The following is a 19,758-nucleotide window of genomic DNA, read 5'->3' on the forward strand; positions in this document are numbered from 1 at the left end:
AAAATTACTGAGTTATAGCCAAGTCTTCCAAGAAACTGTCACAAAAATTTTAAATACGAATTTTTCAAATGAAGAAAAGCGTGGAGGATTATTGGTTCAATTTTACCTGGTCATATATTGTCGAGGATACGTTGACCGGTGAACGTTACTTACGTTTTTTAGAGAACGGTTTTCAAAACATGTTATAAAGGTTAAATTTAGATACTCGCGCATCAATAGAGTGGTTCCAACATGACTTTCATTATGACCACCCCCCCATAAAAAAGTGTTAAAAATTATTTATATCATAATTATGCAAACTCAGGGATAGGAAGAGGTGGACCTGGAGAGGTGGATAGGAAGATGCATGGGCCTCCTCGATCACCTGACCTATCCATTTTTATTTTTTTTATAGAAGTTCAATTAAGTCGACTGGTCGTTCTGTAGTAATTCAGTTTTAAAAAGATGCATTTATGTACTCAAAACAATGGCGGATTTTTTGAACATTTCCTAAAATAACTTAAAGTGTATGTACTTAGTGATATTATATTTTAAATCTTAGTTTGTGTAATGTAAATTGTAAAGAACCGTTTATAATATATTCTCTCTTTATATAAGTTATAAATCATAAAAACGCAAGAATGCCATGCCAACTGAGTGAAATTAGTCAAGAAAGATAAAAATTGGCTGTAACTCTGTAATTTTTCGAAAAAAAAAAACGTATTATAGTTAATATCGCTGAAAAGCTTAAAAAATGGCGTTTTTTATAAAGTCATGGCCAACTATGGTTTCCATTCAAAAAACATATGTTTGTGTCATATGTCAAAAATGACAGACTAGAAAAAATCGAAAAACACAAACTCATTAGGGATAAGAGAAATAGTAAGTTAACATGGAATTATCAACATTGTTAATTAACTAAAAATTGTTTTATTTACATGTTGCATTAAAAATTCACCTCTTTTTCAGAAACCGTCTTTAAATTTACGAGGGTGTTATTTATAAGTTACCAAAAAACGCCAAATAAAAAAAAGACTCAATAAAGCTATGTATAAATGAATTATTAATGACTTAAATTCGTCACGTTTCTTGTTAAACCCACACGCTTGGAACATATTCCCTGGAAAATTCGATAATAACTTCACAAATAGAAGCTTATATGAAAAATATTTATTCTGTACGATGCTCAATGGCTTTATTTTGAAAAAAATATAGCCACGTTTGCTTCCGTTTTTTGAATACACCTACGTAGTTTAAATCATTTTTATTTATTCATTTTTGATTAATATTTTATTTCCTAACACGACAGTGTCTCAGTTTTTCAATAAACAGAAGTTTTATAATAAAAACAGCAGTATTTTAAAAATCAAATTAGCAGGAGATTGGGCGAACAACAGGCACATTTTTTTTAATAAATTTTGAAAGTTCGTTATAACAGTTGGGAAAAAAGGCCGTTTTAGGGAAAATATTTCCTTTCTTTAAGCCAGCCAATTTCAAACAAAATAAATATAATTTTCAATCTTGTAGCAACTTGTAGGTTATATTCCTTGGAAATATTTTTTTTCGCGGAATGTATACAGAAAAAACAAGTAGAAAATTTGCCAATAAAAAATGTTTTTTCCAAATATGCTAATGAGCCAGCTTTGTTCCATTTGAAAAAATTGAGATATGATTAAAATTACGATTTGGGCATATTTTAACCGGCCGGGCAAGACACGAAAAACATTAAACGATCAAAACTATTTTTCCATGATTCCTTGATTGACAATTAGTGTTTTTAACATAGCCATGGCACTCTAGATTGGATTTTAAAATATGATTTGTTTTTAAGCAAAAATGTCAAACGTTCAATTCAGAATGTCATTTTCTATCGAATAAAGTAAAATTATACCGAGGGTGCCATTTAAAAATCAAAAGTTGTAGCCATTTCCAGTGAAACAGGAAGTGACCAAAAACAATCCGGAGTTTAACCATAGTTTTTTTATTGCAAATAATTAATCTTCATACAATTTTATGACACCCATATTTTTTTTTATTTTACTTCAATTTCATCCCATTTTTTAAAAAAAATTAATCAATATTAGGAATTTCAAATTTACACTTTTGCAATCTCTGAAGTATCAAAAGTGTCACGGTTTGCCGCCAGGTGCAAAGGTAAATAAAAACCATTTTTCTAAATGTATTTTAAAGTAGATATAACATTAATTATTGTAAAATAAAACTTAAGGAACTTACGTTAAAATGATCTTCACAGAATAATCTCATACTTTTGCTGACATAGGTATTGTTGTCTTGCCGTTTCAAACCAGGCTCTTTGGCGTCTTTCATCCAGAGGAACAGTTATAAAAACTTTTTCTGGAGAGCCATCAGAGTTATTTAGACAGCCCTTCACAAAAAAAACTTTAACACCCTATATTACAAAAATAATCAAGAGGGTAAACAAAACAAAAAACACAAAATTGAAAACTCAAAGTATTTAACGCCAAACGCAAAATCCACAAAATAGAAATCTAACCTCGTACCCTCAAACGCCTCATCCGAACAACTTTGGTAGTGTTTAGTGCTTCGATAAAAATGGCAGTAACCTGTTGATTATAAAAATTTAAGTTTTAATTTCTAGTAGTAAAAAATATAAAAGTAAATTTCATATTGGGGTAATAAAGAATAATCCCACATAAAAACTTATTTTTTAACGATCTTAATAAAAATAGAAAAATCTAATGTGATTTTAAGATATATGGTGTAAATACGGTAGCAGAGAACTAGACACGCCATAATATTATTCTTCAGAGGCTCGCGCCCTCTGTCAACTATTCAGTGAGATGCTGATAGGTGACGTCACAATTTTCTACCCGTCATTTCAAACCAGTGAAATTTGTATTGAATTTGATTTATTATTTATTTCCTAATTGTAACTTCCTTGCATTTCTTTTTGTATTGAGGGAGTACTTTTTAATCACTTCAATTGAATTTTATATTAAAAATAACAAAAATTTACTATGGTTAAACACCGGATTGAATACGACAATCAATCCTAATTTATGTCGTATACTAACATACCAAATCTCGTTTTTTATCTGAAAAATTAAGAAAGTTATAGGGGCTTAATTAACACGCTTAACACGCTTAATAAAATAAGATGCACTGAATAAAGACAGAAGGCAAGTATTTTTTCAAGCAATATGGAAAAAATCGAAATAAAAATGAAACTTCTACACCCTGTAGCTCCGAAACTAAGCATTTTAGAACATACATTTATAGGAACTTTTTTACTTATTTTTATCTGTAGAATATGCTGCCGAAGTTTCCGGAATAGAGTTCGGACCACCCTGTATATTCTTTCACTATGTCCAGTGGTGTGTTATTTATTAGAATGTCTTTTCTTTCCACTAGTTCGTTGTACATTAGTTTAGATTTTGGTAAATTCATTTTGAGATCCACTTTATTGCTGGATGTATTTAGTTCATTTGCACCTGATGACAGACATGAAATAGGGAACAGTGTAGCATTGCGCGGGATATGAAACAGACTGGACTGGAAACATGTAAACAGAATGGTTCAGTTTGCATGTACCTACACAAAAAGTGATACAGTGTAAATTCCGCTTAAGATAACGGTCATAAAAAAAGAAAATTCAAGATGATATAACTCTCCTAATTACAACGTCAGGTAATTCGAGAAACTAACTACATTTCTTAACTATCATGCTTTTAATTTTAATTTTATTTCATTAAAAATAAAAACAAGGTACAATTTTCTCTTTAACATCTCAGCCGAAACCATCCATTCACTTTCATCTTCCATTTAAAGATTTATAATAATTTATAATAATAACAATAATTGTTATAACAAGCACTTCCTTTTTCATGTTTCGAGTAGGAGAAAGTCAAATCATCGCCGTTAAGAGATTATAGATGATAAAAATCTGAGATTCGAAAGAGAAAATGGCTATTAAGGTTATCTAAACTGATATTTATCGGTTTATTTTTATACCATTCGAAAATAACCGCAAAATTATAGGCTGTCCAGTTTTGAAACTGATATTGATATTACTAATGCATTACCCCGTTATAATTAATAGACTGAATCAATAGTTGATCATTTTACGCGGTTAATTTCAGTTTAGATAGATTAGTTAAAGTTTACATATGCACTAGCATTTATGGCATAAATGTTCCCCATTAGTATAAACAAGCTTTTAGAGATATTAAATGTAAGCTCCTATGCCCAATGAAATAACATCTGTTTAATAAGGGTTTAATGAAACTAGAACAAATATTAATTCAGACGTAAACAGAAAAATTGGCGTCAGGAGGCACGTATAGCCGCCCATACTAAAATATTGTTACGAATTCCGTGGGTCCACTATTTAAACTCACGATAAAATACTTAACGAATTTATTTGTTTCACTCTGTACACAACTTATACTATTTACAACACAACTTATGCAACTACTATTACTCTAACGGTATTTCGCGGTATTTTCAAACTTCAGACTTAGACTTCAAACTTCTAAACTTAAACTTCAAACTTTAAACTTGTCCAACTGTCAAAGCGCGGGCCTTATATACCCCCTGGCGGTTGTTTCTAGATTTTTCTAAAGAATTCTATAATTTTCTTTACTTTCTGGCGAATGCGCCAGGTTCCTTCCACATTGCGATTTTTTAGCAGTATGCAGTTATGCAACCAGTAATACACCTTGACATTGCCCCCTTCTCAAATTTGATCGTCCCGATCAAGGTTTCCTGTCTGGTATCTCTTCAATCGATCCAGATGAACTACTTTCATCTTACTTCTAGGGCTGCGTTGAATCCGGTACACAACATCATTTATCCTCTTGATGACTGTATAAGGACCTTCCCATGCTGGAGTTAACTTTGGGGACCTTCCTTTCTTGCGCTGTGGGTTATACAACCATACCCTATCGTCTTGTTGAAATCCCGTAGAATTAGCTCAAATTTGATCGTCCCGATCAAGGTTTCCTGTCTGGTATCTCTTCAATCGATCCAGATGAACTACTTTCATCTTACTTCTAGGGCTGCGTTGAATCCGGTACACAACATCATTTATCCTCTTGATGACTGTATAAGGACCTTCCCATGCTGGAGTTAACTTTGGGGACCTCCCTTTCTTGCGCTGTGGGTTATATAACCATACCATATCGTCCTGTTGAAATCCCGTAGAATTAGCTCTGAGGTCGTAACGAGCTTTCATCCGGTCACTGGCTAGCGTAATCTTACTTCTCACGGCCTTATGAATTCCCAATAACCTTTCCTTCAGTTCATCCGCGTAGTCCTCTACGTTCGTGGTGCTGTCGTCTGGTGATCCGAACACCAAGTCACAAGGCAACCGTAATTCTCGACCAAATAAAATCTTCGATGGTGAAAGTCCGGTGGTGTTGTGAACTGCACTTCTATATGCCATTAGGAATAGTGGTATATGCTGATCCCAATCTCTTTGATGTTCATCCACCATTTTCGAGAGATGTTCTTCAATGGTCTTATTGAATCTCTCGACCATCCCATCAGACTGCGGATGTAAAGCTGTTGTCCTAGTCTTGTGAATACCAAGCAGATCACACATCTTCTGGAACAGTCTTGACTCGAAGTTCCTTCCTTGGTCAGTGTGAAGCTCTAAAGGAATTCCAAATCTACTGAAGACATTATGACTAATACTTCAGCTACAGTCGATGCTTCTTGGTTTGGAATGGCAAAAACTTCTGGCCATTTACTGAAATAATCCATCGCCACTAAAACGTACTTGTTGCCCTTGTGCGTTTCAGGGAATGGGCCTGCAATGTCAACAGCGATTCTTTCGAATGGCAGTCCAACGTTATATTGTTTCATTTTTCCCCTAGATCGAGTGCTTGGTCCTTGGCTGGCTGCACAAATTTTACATTGTCGACACCATTTCTTGACATCTTCGCAATAATCCACCCAGTAAAAGCGATCTCTCAGCTTGCTCAAGGTCTTGTTTACCCCAAGATGGGCTCCAGTTTTACCACCGTGAATTTCTTCCAATACCTGGGTAACTTTCTTCCTTGGTACCAGTAACTGAGTTGTTACTGTGCTGCCATCCGCACTTTCCCATGTGCGCTTTAACAATCCATTCTCAATAACCAGTGAATTCCACTGAGCCCAGAGAGCTTTGAAAACGAGCCCTCTGTCCGCAATATCCTGCCACGGTGGTCTCTCGCCGTTACCTTCCTTGAGCCGTAGTATTGCTCCGATGTCTGGATCTTCCATTTGATCTTTCCTCAATTGTGTCGTCGTCCACTGTTCATCGGTTCCAAGTTTAAAACTCCTTATCATGACAGTGCCTTCACGTTGTTCCGTTTTACAGCAGTGCTTACAATCGGTTTGACAGGGTCTTCTGGATAAACCGTCTGCGTTACCATGCATTTTTCCAGCACGATGTTGGATGGTAAAGTGATACTGTTGGAGCTTCTCGAGCCATCGTGCTATTTGACCTTCAGGTTGTTTCATCTCCATAAGCCACTTGAGAGCCGCATGATCTGTCCTAATTAAAAATTCTTGGCCGTACAGATATTTATGAAAATGATCAACTGCCTTCACAATTGCTAGCAGCTCCTTCCGGGTAACGCAGTAATTCCTTTCTGGTTTGGATAGAACTCGACTGTAATATTCTATCACTCGTTCTTCGCCATCTTGCACTTGTGATAGCACTGCACCTATGCCGATATTGCTGGCGTCGGTATCCAGGATATACCTCCCTTGTTGTTGCGGGTAGGCTAGAATAGGACTTGAACATAAAGCCGCCTTAAGTCTTCCAAAGGCTACATCACAATCGGTGTTCCATTCGTAGCCGACTTCATCACCTGTAAGTCTATGTAAGGGTGCAGCTATATTGGCAAATCCCTTGACAAATCTTCTGTAATAGGTGCATAAACCCAGAAAACTTCTAAGTTCATGTTTGTCGCGAGGTTTAGGCCAATCCTGATTGCAGCGATTTTCTTCTGATCGGTGTAAATTCCGTCTGCCGAAACTACATGACCCAAGAATTCCACTTGTCGCTGGAATAAGCTACACTTCTTCGGGTTCAAGTACAGGTGCGCATTCCTTATGCGGCCGAAGACTTCTTCTAAATTTCGCAAATGCTCCTCAAAAGTTCTTCCCATAACCAATACATCGTCGAGGTAAACCAAGCACGTTTTCCAAGTTAATCCTCTTAACACCACCTCCATGAGACGTTCGAAAGTGGCTGGAGCATTGCATAATCCAAACGGCATGACCTTGAATTGGTATAGTCCGTTTCCTGTAGAAAAAGCCGTCTTTTCTTTGTCTTCCTCGTCCAGACCAACTTGCCAGTATCCACTCTTTAAGTCGAGAGTGGAGAACCAGCACGAACCTGCCATAGTTGTTAATGTGTCATCTATACGTGGCAGTGGGTAGCTATCTTTCTTAGTGACGTCATTGAGCTTCCTATAATCCACGCAGAATCGTGTACTACCATCTTTCTTCGTCACCAAAACAACAGGAGATGACCATGGACTTGATGATTCTTCGATTACTCCATCTTCTAACATCTTATCTACCATTATCTCCATTTCTTGTTGTTTGGAAAGGAGCACCCTTCTAGGACGTTGTCGAATCGGCTGAGCATGACCAGTATTAATCCGGTGCTTCACAAAATCCGTTCTTCCACTGTTATTTTTCTCAAAAATACCGCCATGCTTTCGCAGGAACTGCTTAGCCTTCTGTTTCTCCTCATATGTTAGGTGATCCCATGGCTGTTCTAGATGTTTTAGTGTTTCTTTGGATGCCATTTGTGTAACAGCTGACGACACTTCATCACATCGGGTGACACTTCTTACAGGTTCGCAGATGGCTATCTTGTCACCTTTTTGAATCTTGACACAATTCGGGAAAACATTCGCAATTCTGATCGGTATATTCTTGTCGGTGTTCACCAATGACTTTCCTACTAAGTACCTATCTTGTTTCTTGTCGCCACTTTTTACCAGTCCAACACAGCACCCAGCGATTTTCTCCACTTTACCGAATACGATCTTCTCGGTATTACCAGGTATCACCACAGTTTCCGCTGATCTTACATCCATTCTGCCTGGTCCCTCGTCTGGAGATAACATGAACTCTTCATATCCAATATTTAAGATATTTCTCTGGTGATCGAACGAAAATCCATGTTGACGAATCATATCCATGCCCAAGATGAAGTCATCTTCAATATCTGCCACTAAGACGCTATGCTGAAACTTCAAATTTCCTAACTTCAGTTCGACGATAGCCTTTCCCCGTGCAACGGCCATTTCCCCCGTAACTGTACGTAAACACACTCTTCTTCCCAGAGACATCAGCTTCAATCCTTGCACTGAGTTAGCCCGCACCAACGATACCATAGCGCCAGTATCCACAGTCATTCGAATTCCCTTTCCATTGACTTTCCCGTCGATCACCAAGCTGTCAGCGGTTGTTCCTAGACTCCTAATGGAAAAAATCCTGGGGGCTCTGTTCTCCCCAGTCAATACTCGCCCCTTAGTATTGACTGATTTTAGTTTTCCTGGTGCCTACGTTCTCTGGATGCTGAACGGGATCGCATGAACGCGGCAATCCCGTTTGATGTGGCCATTCCTGCCACATCTATAGCACCTTATGTCCTGGGATCTTCTCTGGTTCTCTGTCTGGTTATTGTTGACTCCCTTGTTTATTAGTAGCTTACATAGTTTGTCGAATTTTCTACACATCTCCTCCAAACTTCTGTGGGTACTCTCGGGCTGTTCCTCTACCGTTACCGATCTTATCTTCGGTCTAGGGATGGCGCTAAAAGCAGCTTCGATTTCCAGCGCCCTGACCAGTGCTTCGCTGCTGGTGGAAAATCGGGATATTTGCAGCGCCCTCTGCAATTCGTTGTACCTCAGTCCGCTGATAAAGCACTGAGCAGCGAGTTCCTCCCTAAATCCTTCCGGTGCCTCAGGATACGCTAGGTGTACCAGCCGACGTAAGTCTGCTTCAAATTCCTGCAGACTCTCTCCGGACCTCTGCAGGCGTGTCTTGATCTGGGCCTGGTAAAGTTGACGTCGATGTTGGTCGCCATATCTTCTGTCCAGTGCAGCGACCAAAGTTTGGTATTCCTGCTGTTGGGCTGCAGGAATAGTTTGCAGCAGTTCCAAGGCAGGGCCACGCAGCGCGATGACAAGTGCCGCTGCTTTCTCCTGGTCAGTCCATCCATTGGCAGCAGCCGCTGCTTCAAACTGGCGGTGGTACATCGTCCATGTCGTTTGTCCATCGTAGGTCGGGGCCTTAAGGTTCGCAGTTCCCGGAACGCCAGGTGTCCTTACTTGTACCTTGGTCTTCTGTAGGTCCAACTCCAACTTTTCTATCTTCTGCTGAAGGCGCTCCTCCAGATCTTCTACGGCTTCTTGGAAGTGGTTCTGCTGTTCCTGGCAACGTACTTCCAACATTGCTTGTTGCTGTTCCCCCAAGCTTTTCTGAAGTCGAATTTCTTGATTTTCTAAAGTTTTCTTAAGACGGTCCCTGATCTTCTTGTCTTTCTTTCTGGCGGCGCGTTTTCTATATCTTCTAAAATTTCCCTCCATTCATTCTTCTGACGAATTTCTAAATTGCCTAAAATTTTCTCAAGCCGGTCCTGTTCTTCTTCTTTGTCTTGTTGTCGTTGAATTTTCAAATCTTGGAAAATTTTTCAAGCCGGTCCTGTTCTTCCTGTTTCTCTTTCTTTTGACGGGCTTCTAAACCTTCTAACATTTTCTCTTGATTTTCCATAAGTATTTTCTGTAGATGGTCTTGTTCCTCTTCTTCTCTTTTCGCAACCTCTCTTGTTCTTCTGCCTTTCTCTTCTCATATTCTCCATAAAATCGCCCAATAATTTGCTTACTTCCTCCATTTTCTTCGCCTGCTCCCTTGTACCAACCATAAAAATACTCTAATTCGGTCTAAAAATCTTCCAATCCACTTAATTTCTTCTTAAAATCCTCTTGAATCGCACTTCCGACACCAATTGTTACGAATTCCGTGGGTCCACTATTTAAACTCACGATAAAATACTTAACGAATTTATTTGTTTCACTCTGTACACAACTTATACTATTTACAACACAACTTATGCAACTACTATTACTCTAACGGTATTTCGCGGTATTTTCAAACTTCAGACTTAGACTTCAAACTTCTAAACTTAAACTTCAAACTTTAAACTTGTCCAACTGTCAAAGCGCGGGCCTTATATACCCCCTGGCGGTTGTTTCTAGATTTTTCTAAAGAATTCTATAATTTTCTTTACTTTCTGGCGAATGCGCCAGGTTCCTTCCACATTGCGATTTTTTAGCAGTATGCAGTTATGCAACCAGTAATACACCTTGACAATATGTTAATAAAAAGTTGGTAGGCAGTTCTTTTAGTTTCAAAGTAAAGGAATTTTTCCAATTTTTTTTTATCTCAAAAACTGCGACTTTGGCTGATTTTGATGTTATTACAAATTTTGTTGCAAATATTATTCCTAATCTTAAATTGAAAACCGCGTTTCGCTAGCTTCTCTAATTTTGGAGTTACGATTTTTTTTTAAATTTTTAACCCCCTCCCATACCCGCTTATTAACCCCCCACCCCCACCAAAAAGTAATGCCCAGATTCTCGGGTGCCACAGTATTTTTGTGCCAAATTTGGTTAAATTCGGTTTAGCGGTTTTTGAGTTATCGTGTTACAGACGGACAGACAGACACCATGAAAATATTTTGTATTTATTTATAATACTACCATACCTATTGGTATGGTCGGCTAAAAAGTACAATAAGCCTTCTCCAGGGGCGGATACAGAAATTTATTTTAAGGGGGGCCCAAATAAAAAATAATGCCAAATATGCCTTTTAGGGCGCCATTTTTAACCCAAAAGCCTAATATTTAACCTAATTTACAGAGTTTAGGGGGGCCCGGACCCCATGGCCCCCCCTGTATCCACCACTGGCCTTCTCTACATGAAATGTAGAATGTAGAATGTAGAATGTTTAGGAGGGGAGTTAATCACCGCGACCTTATAGATCTATTGTGTGTTCCCCTTTCTTGAGTTATAACGATTTATAACTCATCATAAAATGAAAGGTAACATTGATATGCAACCAAAGTTTGTTCGCTACAATTTTCCTCTTACCATCTTCTCCTGCAGGAAGGTGTGCCCTGATTATATCCACTGACTCGTACAGAAGGTCTTCCCTAGTGACATCCAAAGGCAATGCCACTATATTTCCTAGGCCTTGAACACTCTCCCTATGTTTTTGCCAAGCCCTTATAACTTTAGCTGGTATGGAATCCTCGGGCGATCCTGATGATGCGCCGTTTTTGAGTCCAGCGAACACTCGAAATCCTCTGTTAGCCAAATGAATTGCCATCTGAAAAATACAAGAAAAATGTAGGTATATACTTTTTTGGCACCAAATTCCGATTCATGTAGAACACTCTCTGTATTTTATCACGTTAAATAAATATAGCTTTTACCCATCTTTATGCTTTATAGGTATTATCTCTTACGAGTATACTACTACATGTATACTACTACATACATGCATACTGCTATTATACTAAATACTATAGGCAGACAGTTGTATCGACTGACTAGTGAGAAAGAAAATCTAGGAACTAGTGGGGTTGCAGTCGGAAGGGTTTAAAATAGAATTAATACGCTTTGTTAATTGTCAAGCTTTCGGAATTTATTCATTCCTTCCTCAGGACATCAACGTGGTACAAGAGACCTTCATAAAAAACTACATTAAACAAAAAATTGGCTTGTGGGATGCATTGAAAACTTCACCGTGAAGCATCGCTGACCGGTCAACCACAAAAAGAGGGCTCTCTTGGGGCGGTTAAGCCGCCTGATTTTTATTTAAAACATTGGAATAATTGAGAGATGTTCGCTTGAAAATTCAATTGCGTCTCAATCTAAGGCGTGAAGGCACAAAGCAACCGACAAACGACAACTCAACTTAATGGTAAGAAATTAAAAAAAATCAAAATACAATAGCCGATGCTTTAGAAAAAAAAAACGTTAGACTCTATAAGCTTAATTTTAATGAAAATGTTCGTTTAAATAGGCTTTAATGAATATAATTAATTAATTAAATGGCGATATTACTGATAAGTGTGCATCAATAAAGAACAGAAAAATTGAGCTGATTTAGGTACAAAAATTAGTAGGGAATATAAATAAGTCTAATTTATTTTGGTTAATATTGCTTAGTAAACATTAATGTAATATTAATTAATGTAATAATTGAATAATAACTGAATGGCTCCTCGGTTGTAACCAACAATTTTTTCAATATCGAAATTTCAGTGAAAAAACCGAGGAAAATACGTACGTTATACCTATGAAAAATACAACAATTCTGCTTTAAAAACAACTTAAAATGCACCAAGTCAAAGTTGAAACATAATTTTGTTAGTCACTTTTTTAAAATAATAATAATTTAACCAATTTTAAAAAAAAATTCTTTTAAATACTTTGTATTTGACCGCTCTCAGATGTCAGCTGTCAACTTTGGTTTGGTGCATTTTAAGTTGTTTTCAAAGCAGAAGTGATTGCCACAAAAATATTTTTTAAAACTCTAATATAAAAAAACGTCCATATGGATCCAACTTTATGGTGGACACTGTATATAATGTTTATTATATTTAATTCAAATTTAATTACATTTTCACTGGAATGCAAAATAAGAGAGAGAGAGAGAGAGTAACGGTTTGGTTAGATACACCATAATTGGTTGAATACGCTAAAAAAATGATGATGATGATATAATTATAAAAAAATCAGCGTTAAGTTAGCTCGGAAGCAGATCAAGTATACATTCGAATTGTAAACTTACATAAAAACTAAGCGATCATCATTTCCAGGTCAATTTTGATGCTGTTTGTTATGTGGAGTGGTCAGAATTAAAATGGATCAAGCCCAATTTCCTACTATTTTAAGATAATCGTATTTACACGTTTATAAAATATTGTTTTTTTTACAGCAGAGAAATGGAATCAAGTCATACTTCACGCATAAAGCTTGATTTTCATGCATCCGTTATACGTTGATACGTTGGTCCGACGATGCTCTGATTGGTCATAGCGTTTTCGCGCCACTTTTCATCCGTAAATATTTTACTTCAGCCCGTCAACGGACCCGTTCATACGATAACGGACGTTTTGACACTTTTTTGACAAATATAATCTAACCATAATAAAAATATAAGTAATATAGCAAAATCGTTATGGAAACGAAAATATAAAATAACACCAACGTATATCCGATTTTTTTTTTAGAAGATTTAGAATGAGTGGGAGGGGAGTTGATCACGGCGACCTTACAGATCCATTGTGTCCCCCTTTCTTGAGTCATAACTCATCATACAGTCCCAGGGCTTTGACAAAAGCCAGTATCTGGGACGGTTTTATAGAGGGTAGTTCTCCATCTCCAATATCAGTCGTACCAAAATTCATGGCACGAATGATTGTCGTCTCGGCGCACTCAGTGATGAGGTATACTGGTGTTTCCCCATCTTCCCCACAGAATCTGCATTCGCCGTTTCTTCTTTGTTTCAATCTACTGAGGTGTTCATTGAGGAGAGTGTCCTGTTAAAAACCCCGTGACAATCCGAAGATTGTTCTTACTGAAACCCAGTCAGTTCTTCGAGTGTCTTAGACCGTTGCAAGATTTCCATTCCAGGTTGCGGATGGAATCTTCAAAGTTCTTGAGTTCCGCCTTGAGTTGGTTACCACTTGGAAAGCAGAACGGTTCTGGTCCAGTTAGTGGAGTGTTCGCTCCTTTCCTAGCTAGATTATTTGCTTTTTCATTGCCTTCTATCGCTTGGTGAGCAGGCACCCAGAGTAGGAGGACTTTGTTTTCTTTGCCTAATTTATTCAGCTCCTCTATGCATTCTTTGACCAATTTCGAATTGATTGATACTGAGTTGATCGCTTTTAACGCTGCTTGACTATCAGACAAGATGGCTATTTCTTGTTTCCGATAGTTCCTATCTAAGATAAGTTGTACGCATCTTTCGATAGCGTAGATTTCTGCCTGTAGGATACTAGGGTAAGTGCCCATTGGTTCGGAGTATTTAGCTCTCGGCCCAAACACTCCGATCCCTGTTCCCGTATTGGTTTTGGAAGCATCAGTATACCAAGTTATGGTATGGTCTTTTCACTGCTGGGCAAGCGTTTCGCTCTTCCAATCCTTTTTATTGCTCAATACTACATTGAGATGTTTCTCAAAGTTGTACGTTCTTGGCATATATCCGATAAACGGAGGCATGAAAATGCAATAAATTTAAAAACTGCGTTATTTTCTAACCAATCAAAGTCTTTAAATTCTACCAATAAAATTAATATCGTACCATCGTATCGTCGGATAACCGATTCATGAAAATCAAGCTTTACCCAGCTATAGCCTCTTTTTATTTTATTTGGTTTCTGAATATTCTGTTGATTCCTTTCAGAAGTGAACTGGATCAAGTCCATAAAATTCAATACTGTGCGCAATTTTAATACGCGCGCTAAATTTTAAAGGCAAAAATTTTTTTTTTTCATAAAATGGATGACAAAGAAACAAAGTCTGAACCATTTGCACCAAGTGAATCAGATTATCAGCCATCTGAAAGGTCTGATTCTAACGATTCTGAAAGTATAGTTTAATTTATAATTATTTTCACTATTACTACATACTACATCAATAAGTTAGGCTGTTTGTCTTACAAATTCTTAGATATCTGACATATTGTTGATCTGAATAAAACTGCACGAGGAAGAAAAATCTTATCATTTCAAATAGACGTAACGTAACACACTCTAGAAGACAACACATGAAAGATCTTCTTCCCTTTATCCCGCCTATATACCATAGTTTTTATAACAATCGAAGAAAACACGATTAATAGGCAATGGAAAATCAACAAATCCCTTAATGACGAAGAAAAATGTACCGATAAACCAATTATATCTAAAATTTCAGATATTTTCAGAGATAAAATAGTTCAAATCCAAAAAAGTGTAAACAAACATTCTTAAAAATGACCACAGTTGTATTTTGACTTACTTTAGTTTGGAATATGTATGGAATAGAATTGAAAAATCAAAAACTTAAAGATTAAAAGCTTAAAATTTTGTACTAAAAAACAAAAAATAAACGTCAAACAAATTGAACTAAACTCCTGTATGAACATTTGCCATAATTTATCATACATGTCATGACTGGCAAACAGAATTGAGAGGGTAGAATATTATTTGAATACAAATCTGTAATCACTATGATGACATGAATCAAAAATACGTCCTATCTATTAGCGGTACTGAAGCAAGGGGATGAACCCTTCGAAACTTCTCGAATATTGGCTGACAGAGTATTTTACATTCATTATAATTTCTATATATATCAAATGTCAATTTTCATCTCTAGCGTGAATTTCAGTATTCATAGTCACTATGTCAATTCCATGGACACCAGATGAATAAATCGATATTTTAATAACATTACATTAACAACAAATTTTAACTGAAAATAAGAAATTGAATACTGTACTAAATAATGCAATAATAAATGAACAAACAAAACTAAACAATAATACAGGGTCCGGCAATAGTGCGTCGGGCATCTGTAGCCCCTAGGATAAGAAACTTGGGAATTTTGTTTAAGTGCAAACCTAAAGTTTGTATGAGGATGTATTTCCGGAAACTATTTTAACTTCTATAGGGTGGCTCAAAAAAGTGTGAGTGGATCTGGATGATTTTTTTTAAATGGAACACCCTGTATATTATTGCATTTTTGGCTTCCTTTCAGATCACTTTACATAATCCTAAGATATGAGTAAATCTATTTCGATAGTTTCAGAGATATTAAAAAATAAATCAAAAACATATATTTTTCAACCCTTCTTAAAAAAAATATTAAAAATACAAAAACTGTTCTGAAATCAAAACTATATTAGATATTTCTTTCTAGTTTAGTCTGTTCTTACTTTGCTATAAATATGGTAATCGTAAATCATACAGGATGTTCAATATTTTACGATAAACTTTCAAAAATATAAAATAATTTTTCTTTGTTTGTTTAAATGAAACACCCTGTATATTATTTTTCTATTTGATGGAGAATAAAAAATGAACATTTTTTGTATTTAAAGTATTTCAAAATGTTTAATAGTTTTCGGGATACACGCAGTATTATTTCATATGGCGCTTTTAATAGTAAAATACGAGAGAAAAATGATAAGATGGAAAATGCCATATGAAATACAAAACAGGGAATATCTGCGAAACCGTTAAAAATTTTGACATTTAGAGTATTTGCAAAAAATATTCATTTTTTAATTCTCCATCTACTAAAAAAAATAATATACAGGGTGTTCCATTTAAAAAAAAAGAAAAATTATTTTATATTTTAGCAAGTTTGGCGTAGAATTTTGAACATTCTGTATGATTTACGATTTCCATATTTATAGCTGCAAAATATATAATTTTTATTTATTTATTAATATCTCTGAAATTATCAAATTATTGAAATATATTTACTCATGTCTTAGGATTATGTAAAGTGATCTGAAAGGAAGCCAAAACTGCAATAATATACAGGGTGTTCCATTTAAAAAAAACATCCCGATCCACTCACACTTTTTTGAGCCACCCTATAGAATTTAAAATACTTTCCTCAAATACATCCTTGTACGTAATTTAGGTTTGCACTTAAACAAAATTCCCAAGTTTTTTATTTTAGGAGATACACGCACTATTGCCGGACCCTGTATAAACGATTTTAATAAAAAAGGTTTATTTCCATCTCCTAATTTTATTTTCCATATTATAAATTCTACAAACGAACAAGGAAAGGAAAATAAATGCTAATAAGTTTTAATAGAGACTAATTGTTAATTCTGACAAAGGTCTAGCTAGTTGTCAGAATTCCATATAGATAAAACAGTGCAATTAAATTTGAAATGAAAAACATGCTTTCTATATTACCCTTTATATGAAGAGGAATTCCACACACATAAAGTTTATAATAGTTAATAATATTTACAGGAACATATATAAAGTTAAATATGAAAGAATCTGATGTTATCTCAAATTTCTATATGATATTTATTTTGTTTTTCTCGTTTTCCAGGATTTATTAGATATTTCTTATATTCCTAATTTTTTTTTTTCATAACTTCTCTACATTTTCTGAATAAACGTACCTATATTTCATATTGATGAGGAAGTTTTTTGCCTATCAACGAAATATCGGTTCTTCAAACACACAAAGTTGCCCTAATTTTTTTGAGAGAAGTTCTCTATATTTCTTATTTAAATCCAATGGTATTTCTTTTTGAGGCAAACAAAAGTTAAAATTACATATCTAATATCAAATTTTCAATTTTTTCATTATGCATTCAATCTTGTTTGTACAATGTGATTTTTACATTGTTCTTATATTTTTGAGAACAAATCCAATTTTTTGGGCAAATCATACATTGGATACCAATTAAACTTTTAGTTACGTAATCGAGGGCGCGATTTTTAAATTCATTGTTGCCAACGACGGATATATTCGGCGCCGGGCTGACTGACTGGAATTTAATTTTTCCACTGCAAAAACTCGAAAAATTAGTTCTTAAAACAACTCTTAGTGCTTAAACTTAAAAGTACAATTTTTAAAAAAAGACTATGAAAATTGGCAAAAAGATTCATCAACAACACGATATTGTACAAAATAATGACTGACATTATGATAAATGTCAACTAAGAAACGACAACGATGCTGATCGCGGCGCAATGTGACAAACATGGCGATAATAAAAGTCGCTTTAAACTAATTTTTGCAGCTTTAATCTATATAAAATATCTGTGGCAATCATTTGCTCTATAAAGTAAAATGTAGAGCTGCTGGGTATCTTATATTATTCAACAAATTTAAACTTTTTTGCCAAAATTTCATTTAGTCAGGTTTATAGGCTTTAGTTCCAATTTCGATATGATTGATGACCTGCATAGGAAAATGTTTTGCCATTACCGTATATTAAATTTTCCTCTTAAAATAAGTTTTAAAACATGAACTACCTTTTATATAGTTAGAAGTTTGGTAGTAAAAATTTGAAAAATACATTTTTTAGTCAAACTGATTCAAGGAACACTTTAATTACGGAGTAACCGACCCTAAACTCTGTAAATTTGCCGAAACACGCCTGAAATAACTGCACACCGATTACATCAAGAATTAAACAGATAAGACATGTAAAGCTGCGTGTAAGAAACGTCAGATGTGTAAAAATAGATCGTAACCAAGAAATTAACTACCGTGTAAAATTAGTTCATAACAAATCTCAATTGCGCGAATAATTTACAACATCCTTGAAACAATCTATGGAATGTTCGATTAGTTTGGTTTCATAGAATGCAATTTGTCGCTGTAACTTCGATGCATCATTGAACGAAGTAAAGTAATTAATCGATTTGATGAAAATTGTTTATCAAGTGAACATTATACTACCTTTGCTTGAACGTTTGTCGCCAAACATCAGAAATGTAATTACGAAAATATAAACTTATTTTAGTTTATATTTTCGTATATTCGTATACTATATGTATACAGGTAAAATTTTTGTCCCTAATTCGTGGTAGGAAAATTGTTTTTTATGACGATGAGCAAACGAGCAAAATTTCCTGTGCGCAAAAATTAACTCGCGTTTAAACAGCGTAATAACTGGGCCGGTCAGGCGCTGTGCACAATTTTAGAGGCCATAAGTGGGCGTGCTATGTGCGCAAACTAGTAACATAAGTAGTGCGCGTCTCCGAAAATTGGAACCACGAAAAACAATGCTTTTGACGATAAGTTTATGATCTATATAATCTGTGGTAACAAGTTCGATGACAGATTGTAAGTATTTTAACTGGTAGTATAGTACGACCCCAGAAACAGCCCCATGAGTTTTTTTTGTCAAAAAAAAAAGCTGAAAATTTTATATTTTTCTTGACATTTGCCGGAAAGTATTGAAAAACTTTTGAGTGCCACTTGTTCAGTTTCTAGGAATTTGTTTATAGTGCTTCAAAAGAAAGCAATGTTATCACTTCCTACGATATCCAGATTCTGTTTGTTTATAAATTATAAGTTGACATTTATAAATTTCTACCAAAAGAACTTTAATTAATTTTATTCACTATAGATTTTTTAATCATTGTAGATTACTATTAAGTATAGAGCAATGTCTACTACATTTTTATGTATATTATGTATGTATAATGTCTACTACATTTTTATGTATATTATGTATGTATAATGTCTACTACATTTTTATGTATATTACAAATAATTCAGATGGCATATGAATATATTTTGTGTTAAATACATGTGCAAGTGTAGTGCTGTCAAGAACTACACTTGCAAGAACACAAGAAATGTTGTTAAGTGTAGAGTTGCGGTTTTAGGTAATCTGATAAAACGATCATCATCAACCAGCTAATGTCCACTGCTGGACATAGGCCTCTCTCGTTTGCTTCCATATCTCCCTATCTTGAGCTATTTGCATCCATTTACTGTGGATACGCCTTAAGTCGCCATGCCATCTGTTTTTTTTTCCATAAAAAGGGGCCGTCCTCTGCCGGAAACACTGCGATCTGTGAGACCTATTGTGTTTGTCCCCTTTCTGTATCTGCACCCATTCTCTTATCCCTGTGCCCCGCACTAACTTATGCAGGTCCTTGATAGGATGGGAGCATAGTTCCTCCGGTTCTAGCCTAGCTTTCCCAAATAAAAAGTGTCGTTTGCGATCCAGAGCCT

At 35.5% G+C, this 19,758-nt stretch overlaps 1 protein-coding gene across 1 annotated transcript in view; it reads right to left on the reverse strand.

The window, feature by feature from the left end:
• LOC115874643 (D-beta-hydroxybutyrate dehydrogenase, mitochondrial) overlaps positions 1-19,758 on the reverse strand; it is a 65,321-nt gene that overhangs the window by 12,443 nt on the left and 33,120 nt on the right. Inside the window, exon 3 of the mRNA XM_030889850.1 lies at positions 11,122-11,359. Within this exon, the coding sequence (XP_030745710.1) occupies positions 11,122-11,359 (238 nt within the window). The remainder of the gene's footprint in view (positions 1-11,121; positions 11,360-19,758) is intronic.

The sequence above is a fragment of the Sitophilus oryzae genome, unplaced genomic scaffold (assembly GCF_002938485.1).
Source record: "Sitophilus oryzae breed Bouriz unplaced genomic scaffold, Soryzae_2.0 scaffold_1297_pilon_pilon, whole genome shotgun sequence".
NCBI lineage: Eukaryota > Metazoa > Arthropoda > Insecta > Coleoptera > Curculionidae > Sitophilus > Sitophilus oryzae.